A 13,787-nucleotide genomic window follows, 5' to 3' on the forward strand; every position below is an offset into this window, starting at 1 on the left:
CCTGTACATTACTGTCTGGGTGATGACCCTCAGCCCCGGGGACCTGTACATTACTGTCTGGGTGATGGCCCTCAGCCCCGGGGACCTGTACATTACTGTCTGGGTGATGGCCCTCAGCCCCGGGGACCTGTACATTACTGTCTGGGTGATGGCCCTCAGCCCCGGGGACCTGTACATTACTGTCTGGGTGATGGCCCTCAGCCCCGGGGACCTGTACATTACTGTCTGGGTGATGGTCCTCAGCCCCGGGGACCTGTACATTACTGTCTGGGTGATGGCCCTCAGCCCCCGGGGACCTGTACATTACTGTCTGGGTGATGGCCCTCAGCCCCGGGGACCTGTACATTACTGTCTGGGTGATGGCCCTCAGCCCCGGGGACCTGTACATTACTGTCTGGGTGATGGCCCTCAGCCCCGGGGACCTGTACATTACTGTCTGGGTGATGGCCCTCAGCCCCGGGGACCTGTACATTACTGTCTGGGTGATGGTCCTCAGCCCCGGGGACCTGTACATTACTGTCTGGGTGATGGCCCTCAGCCCGGGGGACCTGTACATTACTGTCTGGGTGATGGACCTCAGCCCCGGGGACCTGTACATTACTGTCTGGGTGATGGCCCTCAGCCCCGGGGACCTGTACATTACTGTCTGGGTGATGGCCCTCAGCCCCGGGGACCTGTACATTACTGTCTGGGTGATGGTCCTCAGCCCCGGGGACCTGTACATTACTGTCTGGGTGATGGCCCTCAGCCCCGGGGACCTGTACATTACTGTCTGGGTGATGGCCCTCAGCCCCGGGGACCTGTACATTACTGTCTGGGTGATGGCCCTCAGCCCCGGGGACCTGTACATTACTGTCTGGGTGATGACCCTCAGCCCCGGGGACCTGTACATTACTGTCTGGGTGATGACCCTCAGCCCCGGGGACCTGTACATTACTGTCTGGGTGATGGCCCTCAGCCCCGGGGTCCTGTACATTACTGTCTGGATGATGGCCCTCAGCCCCGGGGACCTGTACATTACTGTCTGGGTGATGGCCCTCAGCCCCGGGGACCTGTACATTACTGTCTGGGTGATGGCCCTCAGCCCCGGGGACCTGTACATTACTGTCTGGGTGATGGCCCTCAGCCCCGGGGACCTGTACATTACTGTCTGGGTGATGGCCCTCAGTCCCGGGGACCTGTACATTACTGTCTGGGTGATGGCCCTCAGCCCCGGGGACCTGTACATTACTGTCTGGGTGATGACCCTCAGCCCCGGGGACCTGTACATTACTGTCTGGGTGATGGCCCTCAGCCCCGGGGACCTGTACATTACTGTCTGGGTGATGGTCCTCAGCCCCGGGGACCTGTACATTACTGTATGGGTGATGGCCGTCAGCCCCGGGGACCTGTACATTACTGTCTGGGTGATGGTCCTCAGCCCCGGGGACCTGTACATTACTGTCTGGGTGATGGCCCTCAGCCCCGGGGTCCTGTACATTACTGTCTGGGTGATGGCCCTCAGCCCCCGGGGACCTGTACATTACTGTCTGGGTGATGGCCCTCAGCCCCGGGGACCTGTACATTACTGTCTGGGTGATGACCCTCAGCCCCGGGGACCTGTACATTACTGTCTGGGTGATGGCCCTCAGCCCCGGGGACCTGTACATTACTGTCTGGGTGATGACCCTCAGCCCCGGGGACCTGTACATTACTGTCTGGGTGATGGCCCCGGGGACCTGTACATTACTGTCTGGGTGATGACCCTCAGCCCCGGGGACCTGTACATTACTGTCTGGGTGATGACCCTCAGCCCCGGGGACCTGTACATTACTGTCTGGGTGATGGCCCTCAGCCCCGGGGACCTGTACATTACTGTCTGGGTGATGGCCCTCAGCCCCGGGGACCTGTACATTACTGTCTGGGTGATGGCCCTCAGCCCCGGGGACCTGTACATTACTGTCTGGGTGATGGCCCTCAGCCCCGGGGACCTGTACATTACTGTCTGGGTGATGGCCCTCAGCCCCGGGGACCTGTACATTACTGTCTGGGTGATGGTCCTCAGCCCCGGGGACCTGTACATTACTGTCTGGGTGATGGCCCTCAGCCCCGGGGACCTGTACATTACTGTCTGGGTGATGACCCTCAGCCCCGGGGACCTGTACATTACTGTCTGGGTGATGGCCCTCAGCCCCGGGGACCTGTACATTACTGTCTGGATGATGGCCCTCAGCCCCGGGGACCTGTACATTACTGTCTGGGTGATGGCCCTCAGCCCCGGGGACCTGTACATTACTGTCTGGGTGATGGCCCTCAGCCCCGGGGACCTGTACATTACTGTCTGGGTGATGGCCCTCAGCCCCGGGGAACTGTACATTACTGCCTGGGTGATGGTCCTCAGCCCCGGGGACCTGTACATTACTGTCTGGGTGATGGCCCTCAGCCCCGGGGACCTGTACATTACTGTCTGGGTGATGGCCCTCAGCCCCGGGGACCTGTACATTACTGTCTGGGTGATGACCCTCAGCCTCGGGGACCTGTACATTACTGTCTGGGTGATGGCCCTCAGCCCCGGGGACCTGTACATTACTGTCTGGGTGATGACCCTCAGCCCCGGGGACCTGTACATTACTGTCTGGGTGATGGCCCTCAGCCCCGGGGACCTGTACATTACTGTCTGGGTGATGGCCCTCAGCCCCGGGGACCTGTACATTGCTGTCTGGGTGATGGCCCTCAGCCCCGGGGACCTGTACATTACTGTCTGGGTGATGGTCCTCAGCCCCGGGGACCTGTACATTACTGTCTGGGTGATGGCCCTCAGCCCCGGGGACCTGTACATTACTGTCTGGGTGATGACCCTCAGCCCCGGGGACCTGTACATTACTGTCTGGGTGATGTTCCTCAGTCCCGGGGACCTGTACATTACAGTCTGGGTGATGACCCTCAGCCCCGGGGACCTGTACATTACTGTCTGGGTGATGGTCCTCAGCCCCGGGGACCTGTACATTACTGTCTGGGTGATGGTCCTCAGCCCCGGGGACCTGTACATTACTGTCTGGGTGATGGCCCTCAGCCCCGGGGTCCTGTACATTACTGTCTGGGTGATGGCCCTCAGCCCCGGGGACCTGTACATTACTGTCTGGGTGATGGTCCTCAGCCCCGGGGTCCTGTACATTACTGTCTGGGTGATGGCCCTCAGCCCCGGGGACCTGTACATTACTGTCTGGGTGATGGTCCTCAGCCCCGGGGACCTGTACATTACTGTCTGGGTGATGGCCCTCAGCCCCGGGGACCTGTACATTACTGTCTGGATGATGGCCCTCAGCCCCGGGGACCTGTACATTACTGTCTGGGTGATGGCCCTCAGCCCCGGGGACCTGTACATTACTGTCTGGGTGATGGCCCTCAGCCCCGGGGACCTGTACATTACTGTCTGGGTGATGGCCCTCAGCCCCGGGGACCTGTACATTACTGTCTGGGTGATGGTCCTCAGCCCCGGGGACCTGTACATTACTGTCTGGGTGATGGTCCTCAGCCCCGGGGACCTGTACATTACTGTCTGGGTGATGACCCTCAGCCCCGGGGTCCTGTACATTACTGTCTGGGTGATGGTCCTCAGCCCCGGGGACCTGTACATTACTGTCTGGGTGATGGCCCTCAGCCCCGGGGACCTGTACATTACTGTCTGGGTGATGGCCCTCAGCCCCGGGGACCTGTACATTACTGTCTGAGTGATGGTCCTCAGCCCCGGGGACCTGTACATTACTGTCTGGGTGATGACCCTCAGCCCCGGGGACCTGTACATTACTGTCTGGGTGATGGCCCTCAGCCCCGCTACCTGTACATTACTGTCTGGGTGATGGTCCTCAGCCCCGGGGACCTGTACATTACTGTCTGGGTGATGGCCCTCAGCCCCGGGGACCTGTACATTACTGTCTGGGTGATGGTCCTCAGCCCCGGGGACCTGTACATTACTGTCTGGGTGATGGTCCTCAGCCCCGGGGACCTGTACATTACTGTCTGGGTGATGGTCCTCAGCCCCGGGGACCTGTACATTACTGTCTGGGTGATGGCCCTCAGCCCCGGGGACCTGTACATTACTGTCTGGGTGATGGCCCTCAGCCCCGGGGACCTGTACATTACTGTCTGGGTGATGACCCTCAGCCCCGGGGACCTGTACATTACTGTCTGGGTGATGACCCTCAGCCCCGGGGACCTGTACATTACTGTCTGGATGATGGTCCTCAGCCCCGGGGACCTGTACATTACTGTCTGGGTGATGACCCTCAGCCCCGGGGACCTGTACATTACTGTCTGGGTGATGGCCCTCAGCCCCGGGGACCTGTACATTACTGTCTGGGTGATGACCCTCAGCCCCGGGGACCTGTACATTACTGTCTGGGTGATGGCCCTCAGCCCCGGGGACCTGTACATTACTGTCTGGGTGATGGCCCTCAGCCCCGGGGTCCTGTACATTACTGTCTGGGTGATGGCCCTCGGCCCCGGGGACCTGTACATTACTGTCTGGGTGATGGCCCTCGGCCCCAGGGACCTGTACATTACTGTCTGGGTGATGGCCCTCAGCCCCAGGGACCTGTACATTACTGTCTGGGTGATGGCCCTCAGCCCCGGGGACCTGTACATTACTGTCTGGGTGATGGCCCTCAGCCCCCGGGGACCTGTACATTACTGTCTGGGTGATGACCCTCAGCCCCGGGGACCTGTACATTACTGTCTGGGTGATGGTTCTCAGCCCCGGGGACCTGTACATTACTGTCTGGGTGATGGCCCTCAGCACCGGGGACCTGTACATTACTGTCTGGGTGATGGTCCTCAGCCCCGGGGACCTGTACATTACTGTCTGGGTGATGGTCCTCAGCCCCGGGGACCTGTACATTACTGTCTGGGTGATGGCCCTCAGCCCCGGGGACCTGTACATTACTGTCTGGGTGATGGTCCTCAGCCCCGGGGACCTGTACACTACTGTCTGGGTGATGGCCCTCAGCCCCGGGGACCTGTACATTACTGTCTGGGTGATGGTCCTCAGCCCCGGGGACCTGTACATTACTGTCTGGGTGATGGTCCTCAGCCCCGGGGACCTGTACATTACTGTCTGGGTGATGGTCCTCAGCCCCGGGGACCTGTACATTACTGTCTGGGTGATGACCCTTAGCCCCGGGGTCCTGTACATTACTGTCTGGGTGATGACCCTCAGCCCCGGGGACCTGTACATTACTGTCTGGGTGATGGTCCTCAGCCCCGGGGACCTGTACATTACTGTCTGGGTGATGGTCCTCAGCCCCGGGGACCTGTACATTACTGTCTGGGTGATGACCCTCAGCCTCGGGGACCTGTACATTACTGTCTGGGTGATGGTCCTCAGCCCCGGAGACCTGTACATTACTGTCTGGGTGATGGCCCTCAGCCCCGGGGACCTGTACATTACTGTCTGGGTGATGGCCCTCAGCCCCGGGGACCTGTACATTACTGTCTGGGTGATGACACTCAGCCCCGGGGACCTGTACATTACTGTCTGGGTGATGGTCCTCAGCCCCGGGGACCTGTACATTACTGTCTGGGTGATGGCCCTCAGCCCCGGGGACCTGTACATTACTGTCTGGGTGATGGCCCTCAGCCCCGGGGACCTGTACATTACTGTCTGGGTGATGGTCCTCAGCCCCGGGGACCTGTACATTACTGTCTGGGTGATGGCCCTCAGACCCGGGGACCTGTACATTACTGTCTGGGTGATGGTCCTCAGCCCCGGGGACCTGTACATTACTGTCTGGGTGATGACCCTCAGCCCCGGGGACCTGTACATTACTGTCTGGGTGATGGCCCTCAGCCCCTGGGACCTGTACATTACTGTCTGGGTGATGGCCCTCAGCCCCGGGGACCTGTACATTACTGTCTGGGTGATGGTCCTCAGCCCCGGGGACCTGTACATTACTGTCTGGGTGATGACCCTCAGCCCCGGGGACCTGTACATTACTGTCTGGGTGATGGTCCTCAGCCCCGGGGACCTGTACATTACTGTCTGGGTGATGGTCCTCAGCCCCGGGGACCTGTACATTACTGTCTGGGTGATGGCCCTCAGCCCCGGGGACCTGTACATTACTGTCTGGGTGATGACCCTCAGCCCCTGGGACCTGTACATTACTGTCTGGGTGATGGTCCTCAGCCCCAGGGACCTGTACATTACTGTCTGGGTGATGGTCCTCAGCCCCGGGGACCTGTACATTACTGTCTGGGTGATGGCCCCGGGGACCTGTACATTACTGTCTGGGTGATGGCCCTCAGCCCCGGGGACCTGTACATTACTGTCTGGGTGATGGCCCTCAGCCCCGGGGACCTGTACATTACTGTCTGGGTGATGACCCTCAGCCCCGGGGACCTGTACATTACTGTCTGGGTGATGGCCCTCAGCCCCGGGGACCTGTACATTACTGTCTGGGTGATGGCCCTAAGCCCCGGGGACCTGTACATTACTGTCTGGGTGATGGCCCTCAGCCCCGGGGACCTGTACATTACTGTCTGGGTGATGGCCCTAAGCCCCGGGGACCTGTACATTACTGTCTGGGTGATGGCCCTCAGCCCCGGGGACCTGTACATTACTGTCTGGGTGATGGTCCTCAGCCCCGGGGACCTGTACATTACTGTCTGGGTGATGGCCCTAAGCCCCGGGGACCTGTACATTACTGTCTGGGTGATGGCCCTCAGCCCCGGGGACCTGTACATTACTGTCTGGGTGATGGTCCTCAGCCCCGGGGACCTGTACATTACTGTCTGGGTGATGACCCTCAGCCCCGGGGACCTGTACATTACTGTCTGGGTGATGGTCCTCAGCCCCGGGGACCTGTACATTACTGTCTGGGTGATGGCCCTCAGCCCCGGGGACCTGTACATTACTGTCTGGGTGATGGCCCTCAGCCCCGGGGACCTGTACATTACTGTCTGGGTGATGGCCCTCAGCCCCGGGGACCTGTACATTACTGTCTGGGTGATGGCCCTCAGCCCCGGGGACCTGTACATTACTGTCTGGGTGATGGCCCTCAGCCCCGGGGACCTGTACATTACTGTCTGGGTGATGACCCTCAGCCCCGGGGACCTGTACATTACTGTCTGGGTGATGGCCCTCAGCCCCGGGGACCTGTACATTACTGTCTGGGTGATGGCCCTCAGCCCCGGGGACCTGTACATTACTGTCTGGGTGATGGCCCTCAGCCCCGGGGACCTGTACATTACTGTCTGGGTGATGACCCTCAGCCCCGGGGACCTGTACATTACTGTCTGGGTGATGACCCTCAGCCCCGGGGACCTGTACATTACTGTCTGGGTGATGGCCCTCAGCCCCGGGGACCTGTACATTACTGTCTGGGTGATGGTCCTCAGCCCCGGGGACCTGTACATTACTGTCTGGGTGATGGTCCTCAGCCCCGGGGACCTGTACATTACTGTCTGGGTGATGGCCCTCAGCCCCGGGGACCTGTACATTACTGTCTGGGTGATGGTCCTCAGCCCCGGGGACCTGTACATTACTGTCTGGGTGATGTTCCTCAGCCCCGGGGACCTGTACATTACTGTCTGGGTGATGGTCCTCAGCCCCGGGGACCTGTACATTACTGTCTGGGTGATGGCCCTCAGCCCCGGGGACCTGTACATTACTGTCTGGATGATGGCCCTCAGCCCCGGGGACCTGTACATTACTGTCTGGGTGATGGTCCTCAGCCCCGGGGACCTGTACATTACTGTCTGGGTGATGGCCCTCAGCCCCGGGGACCTGTACATTACTGTCTGGGTGATGGCCCTCAGCCCCGGGGTCCTGTACATTACTGTCTGGGTGATGACCCTCAGCCCCGGGGACCTGTACATTACTGTCTGGGTGATGGCCCTCAGCCCCGGGGACCTGTACATTACTGTCTGGGTGATAGTCCTCAGCCCCGGGGACCTGTACATTACTGTCTGGGTGATGACCCTCAGCCCCGGGGACCTGTACATTACTGTCTGGGTGATGGCCCTCAGCCCCGGGGACCTGTACATTACTGTCTGGGTGATGGCCCTCAGCCCCGGGGACCTGTACATTACTGTCTGGGTGATGGCCCCGGGGACCTGTACATTACTGTCTGGGTGATGGCCCTCAGCCCCGGGGACCTGTACATTACTGTCTGGGTGATGGTCCTCAGCCCCGGGGACCTGTACATTACTGTCTGGGTGATGACCCTCAGCCCCGGGGTCCTGTACATTACTGTCTGGGTGATGGCCCTCAGCCCCGGGGACCTGTACATTACTGTCTGGGTGATGGTCCTCAGCCCCGGGGACCTGTACATTACTGTCTGGGTGATGGCCCTCAGCCCCGGGGACCTGTACATTACTGTCTGGGTGATGACCCTCAGCCCCGGGGACCTGTACATTACTGTCTGGGTGATGGCCCTCAGCCCCGGGGACCTGTACATTACTGTCTGGGTGATGGCCCTCAGCCCCGGGGACCTGTACATTACTGTCTGGGTGATGGACCTCACCCCGGGGACCTGTACATTACTGTCTGGGTGATGGCCCTCAGCCCCGGGGACCTGTACATTACTGTCTGGGTGATGGCCCTCAGCCCCGGGGACCTGTACATTACTGTCTGGGTGATGGTCCTCAGCCCCGGGGACCTGTACATTACTGTCTGGGTGATGGCCCTCAGCCCCGGGGACCTGTACATTACTGTCTGGGTGATGACCCTCAGCCCCGGGGACCTGTACATTACTGTCTGGGTGATGGCCCTCAGCCCCGGGGACCTGTACATTACTGTCTGGGTGATGGCCCTCAGCCCCGGGGTCCTGTACATTACTGTCTGGATGATGGCCCTCAGCCCCGGGGACCTGTACATTACTGTCTGGGTGATGGCCCTCAGCCCCGGGGACCTGTACATTACTGTCTGGGTGATGGCCCTCAGCCCCGGGGACCTGTACATTACTGTCTGGGTGATGGCCCTCAGCCCCGGGGACCTGTACATTACTGTCTGGGTGATGGTCCTCAGCCCCGGGGACCTGTACATTACTGTCTGGGTGATGGTCCTCAGCCCCGGGGACCTGTACATTACTGTCTGGGTGATGGCCCTCAGCCCCGGGGACCTGTACATTACTGTCTGGGTGATGGTCCTCAGCCCCGGGGACCTGTACATTACTGTCTGGGTGATGGCCCTCAGCCCCGGGGACCTGTACATTACTGTCTGGGTGATGGCCCTCAGCCCCGGGGACCTGTACATTACTGTCTGGGTGATGGTCCTCAGCCCCGGGGACCTGTACATTACTGTCTGGGTGATGACCCTCAGCCCCGGGGTCCTGTACATTACTGTCTGGGTGATGGCCCTCAGCCCCGGGGACCTGTACATTACTGTCTGGGTGATGGCCCTCAGCCCCGGGGACCTGTACATTACTGTCTGGGTGATGGCCCTCAGCCCCGGGGACCTGTACATTACTGTCTGGGTGATGGCCCTCAGCCCCGGGGACCTGTACATTACTGTCTGGGTGATGACCCTCAGCCCCGGGGACCTGTACATTACTGTCTGGGTGATGTTCCTCAGCCCCGGGGACCTGTACATTACTGTCTGGGTGATGTTCCTCAGCCCCGGGGACCTGTACATTACTGTCTGGGTGATGGTCCTCAGCCCCGGGGACCTGTACATTACTGTCTGGGTGATGGTCCTCAGCCCCGGGGACCTGTACATTACTGTCTGGGTGATGGCCCTCAGCCCCGGGGACCTGTACATTACTGTCTGGGTGATGGCCCTCGGCCCCGGGGACCTGTACATTACTGTCTGAGTGATGGTCCTCAGCCCCGGGGACCTGTACATTACTGTCTGGGTGATGGCCCTCAGCCCCGGGGACCTGTACATTACTGTCTGGGTGATGGCCCTCAGCCCCGGGGACCTGTACATTACTGTCTGGGTGATGGCCCTCAGCCCCGGGGACCTGTACATTACTGTCTGGGTGATGACCCTCAGCCCCGGGGACCTGTACATTACTGTCTGGGTGATGGTCCTCAGCCCCGGGGACCTGTACATTACTGTCTGGGTGATGGTCCTCAGCCCCGGGGACCTGTACATTACTGTCTGGGTGATGACCCTCAGCCCCGGGGACCTGTACATTACTGTCTGGGTGATGGTCCTCAGCCCCGGGGACCTGTACATTACTGTCTGGGTGATGGCCCTCAGCCCCGGGGACCTGTACATTACTGTCTGGGTGATGGCCCTCAGCCCCGGGGACCTGTACATTACTGTCTGGGTGATGGCCCTCAGCCCCGGGGACCTGTACATTACAGTCTGGGTGATGGTCCTCAGCCCCGGGGACCTGTACATTACTGTCTGGGTGATGGTCCTCAGCCCCGGGGACCTGTACATTACTGTCTGGGTGATGACCCTCAGCCCCGGGGACCTGTACATTACTGTCTGGGTGATGGTCCTCAGCCCGGGGGACCTGTACATTACTGTCTGGGTGATGACCCTCAGCCCCGGGGACCTGTACATTACTGTCTGGGTGATGGCCCTCAGCCCCGGGGACCTGTACATTACTGTCTGGGTGATGGCCCTCAGCCCCGGGGACCTGTACATTACAGTCTGGGTGATGGTCCTCAGCCCCGGGGACCTGTACATTACTGTCTGGGTGATGGTCCTCAGCCCCGGGGACCTGTACATTACTGTCTGGGTGATGACCCTCAGCCCCGGGGACCTGTACATTACTGTCTGGGTGATGGTCCTCAGCCCCGGGGACCTGTACATTACTGTCTGGGTGATGACCCTCAGCCCCGGGGACCTGTACATTACTGTCTGGGTGATGGTCCTCAGCCCCGGGGACCTGTACATTACTGTCTGGGTGATGGTCCTCAGCCCCAGGGAATCATACTTGCAGGACAACCCCAGGTTCCTACTTACCCAGCTGGTTGAAGGGCCCTTCGATGTACATGAAGTTGTACTCTTCCATGTACTTGTCGGTGTAGTCTGTCATCCAGACGCTCTGCATGTTCTCTGCGATGTTCTGCAGGCACAGCTTGGTGAGACTCGCCACATCCCTACACGGTGACATCCCGTAGACGTCCTATGACAGAGAGGTGGTACATGACCAGGCTGGGACTGCGGAGATGAGGGATCACATCGTGTAGCCCTCACACCATCTCCCAGGAACATAGTCCAATAGCCAGATAGACAGCACAATGTCAGGCAGCTGTCAGATAAGCTGTCACAGTGACTCATCCAGAAAATATGGAGCAAATAAATGCATAAGGGACTGTCTCTGCTGCCCAACCCTACTTTAAGTTTCTTCTATACATGTCTCTCGATCAGTCAGCATGCTTGTAAAGTCTCTCCAGCAATCAAAGATCTCCTGTACGTCTCTCGGGCAGTCAGCTCTCTCCTGTACGTCTCTCGGGCAGTCAGCGCTCTCCTGTACGTCTCTCGGGCAGTCAGCGCTCTCCTGTACGTCTCTCGGGCAGTCAGCTCTCTCCTGTACGTCTCTCGGGCAGTCAGCTCTCTCCTGTACGTATCTCGGACAGTAAGCGTTCTCCTGTACGTCTCTCGGGCAGTCAGCTCTCTAATAAATGTCTCTCGGGCAGTCAGCTCTCTAATAAATGTCTCTCGGACAGTCAGCACTCGTGCAAATGTCTCTCAGGTAGTCAGCATGCTTGTGAAGTCTCTCTTCTCTCAAAGCTCTTGTGAACGTCTCTTGGGCAGTCAGCGCTCTCCTGTACGTCTTTCGGGCATTCAGCGCTCTCCTGTACGTCTCTCGGGCATTCAGCGTTCTCCTGTACGTCTCTCGGGCAGTCAGCGCTCTCCTGTACGTCTCTAGGCAGTCAGCGCTCTCCTGTACGTCTCTCGGGAAGTCAGCGCTCTCCTGTGCGTCTCTCGGGAAGTCAGCGCTCTCCTGTACGTCTCTCGGGCAGTCAGCGCTCTCCTGTACATCTCTCGGGCAGTCAGCGCTCTCCTGTACGTCTTTCGGGCAGTCAGCGCTCTCCTGTACGTCTTTCGGGCAGTCAGCGCTCTCCTGTGCGTCTCTTGGGCAGTCAGCGCTCTCCTGTGCGTCTCTTGGGCAGTCAGCGCTCTCCTGTATGTCTCTCGGGCAGCTGGCTCTCTCCTGTGCATCTCTCGGGAAGTCAGCGCTTTCCTGTGCGTCTCTCGGGCAGTCAGCGCTCTCCTGTACGTCTCTCGGGCAGTCAGCGCTCTCCTGTACATCTCTCGGGCAGTCAGCGCTCTCCTGTACGTCTTTCGGGCAGTCAGCGCTCTCCTGTGCGTCTCTTGGGCAGTCAGCGCTCTCCTGTGCGTCTCTTGGGCAGTCAGCGCTCTCCTGTACGTCTCTCGGGCAGCCGGCTCTCTCCTGTGCATCTCTCGGGCAGTCAGCGCTCTCCTGTACATCTCTCGGGCAGTCAGCTCTCCCCTGTACGTCTCTCGGGCAGTCAGCGCTCTCCTGTACGTCTCTCGGGCAGTCAGCTCTCTCCTGTACGTCTCTCGGGCAGTCAGCGCTCTCCTGTACGTCTCTCGGGCAGTCAGCTCTCCCCTGTACGTCTCTCGGGCAGTCAGCTCTCCCCTGTACGTCTCTCGGGCAGTCAGCGCTCTCCTGTACGTCTCTCAGGCAGTCAGCTCTCCCCTGTACGTCTCTCGGGCAGTCAGCGCTCTCCTGTACGTCTCTCGGGCAGTCAGCTCTCTCCTGTACGTCTCTCGGGCAGTCAGCGCTCTCCTGTACGTCTCTCGGGCAGTCAGCTCTCTCCTGTACGTCTCTCGGGCAGTCAGCTCTCCCCTGTACGTCTCTCGGGCAGTCAGCGCTCTCCTGTACGTCTCTCGGGCAGTCAGCTCTCCCCTGTACGTCTCTCGGGCAGTCAGCGCTCTCCTGTACGTCTCTCGGGCAGTCAGCGCTCTCCTGTACGTCTCTCGGGCAGTCAGCGCTCTCCTGTACGTCTCTCGGGCAGTCAGCTCTCCCCTGTACGTCTCTCGGGCAGTCAGCTCTCCCCTGTACGTCTCTCGGGCAGTCAGCGCTCTCCTGTACCTCTCTCGGGCAGTCAGTGATATCCGCTGTGTCCCTCTTACCTGCACTCTCTAGGTGTCTCCTTTCTCCTGAATTCACTGAACTCTGATTTCTCCTCTCCCTTCCAACAGCTTCACTTCCTGCTGAGTCACCGACTCCTCCCCAAAGCGACAACTACAGGAGTAGTAGTACTGTGCACTGTATATATATACAGGAGAAGTAGTACTGTGCACTGCATATATACAGGAGAAGTAGTACTGTGCACTGTATAAATATACAGGAGAAGTAGTACTGTGCACTGTATAAATATACAGGAGAAGTAGTACTGTGCACTGTATATATATACAGGAGAATAGTACTGTTCACTGCATATATACAGGAGAAGTAGTACTGTGCACTGTATATACAGGAGAAGTAGTACTGTGCACTGTATATACAGGAGAAGTAGTACTGTGCACTGTAAATACAGGAGAAGTAGTACTGTGCACTGTATATATATACAGGAGAAGTAGTACTGTGCACTGTAAATACAGGAGAAGTAGTACTGTGCACTGTATATATACACAGGAGAAGTAGTACTGTGCACTGTATATATACACAGGAGAAGTAGTACTGTGCACTGTATATATACAGGAGAAGTAGTACTGTGCACTGTATATATACAGGAGAAGTAGTACTGTGCACTGCATATATACAGGAGTAGTACTGTGCACTATATATATATACAGGAGAAGTAGTACTGTGCACTGTATATATATATATACAGGAGAAGTAGTACTGTGCACTGTATATATACAGGAGAAGTAGTACTGT

General features: G+C 58.9%; 1 protein-coding gene across 1 annotated transcript in view; it reads right to left on the reverse strand.

Moving 5' to 3' along the window:
* The window catches only part of LOC140108906 (uncharacterized), a 47,901-nt gene extending 34,771 nt beyond the window's left edge, over window positions 1-13,130 (reverse strand). The window contains exons 1-2 of the mRNA XM_072131991.1: window positions 13,037-13,130; window positions 10,895-11,057 (exon numbers count right to left, since the gene is read on the reverse strand). Coding sequence (XP_071988092.1) covers window positions 10,895-11,045 — 151 coding nt within the window. The 5' untranslated portion in view covers window positions 11,046-11,057; window positions 13,037-13,130. The remainder of the gene's footprint in view (window positions 1-10,894; window positions 11,058-13,036) is intronic.
* Window positions 13,131-13,787: the final 657 nt, after the last annotated feature.

The sequence above is a fragment of the Engystomops pustulosus genome, unplaced genomic scaffold, assembly GCF_040894005.1.
Source record: "Engystomops pustulosus unplaced genomic scaffold, aEngPut4.maternal MAT_SCAFFOLD_195, whole genome shotgun sequence".
In the NCBI taxonomy this organism is placed as follows: Eukaryota; Metazoa; Chordata; class Amphibia; order Anura; family Leptodactylidae; genus Engystomops; species Engystomops pustulosus.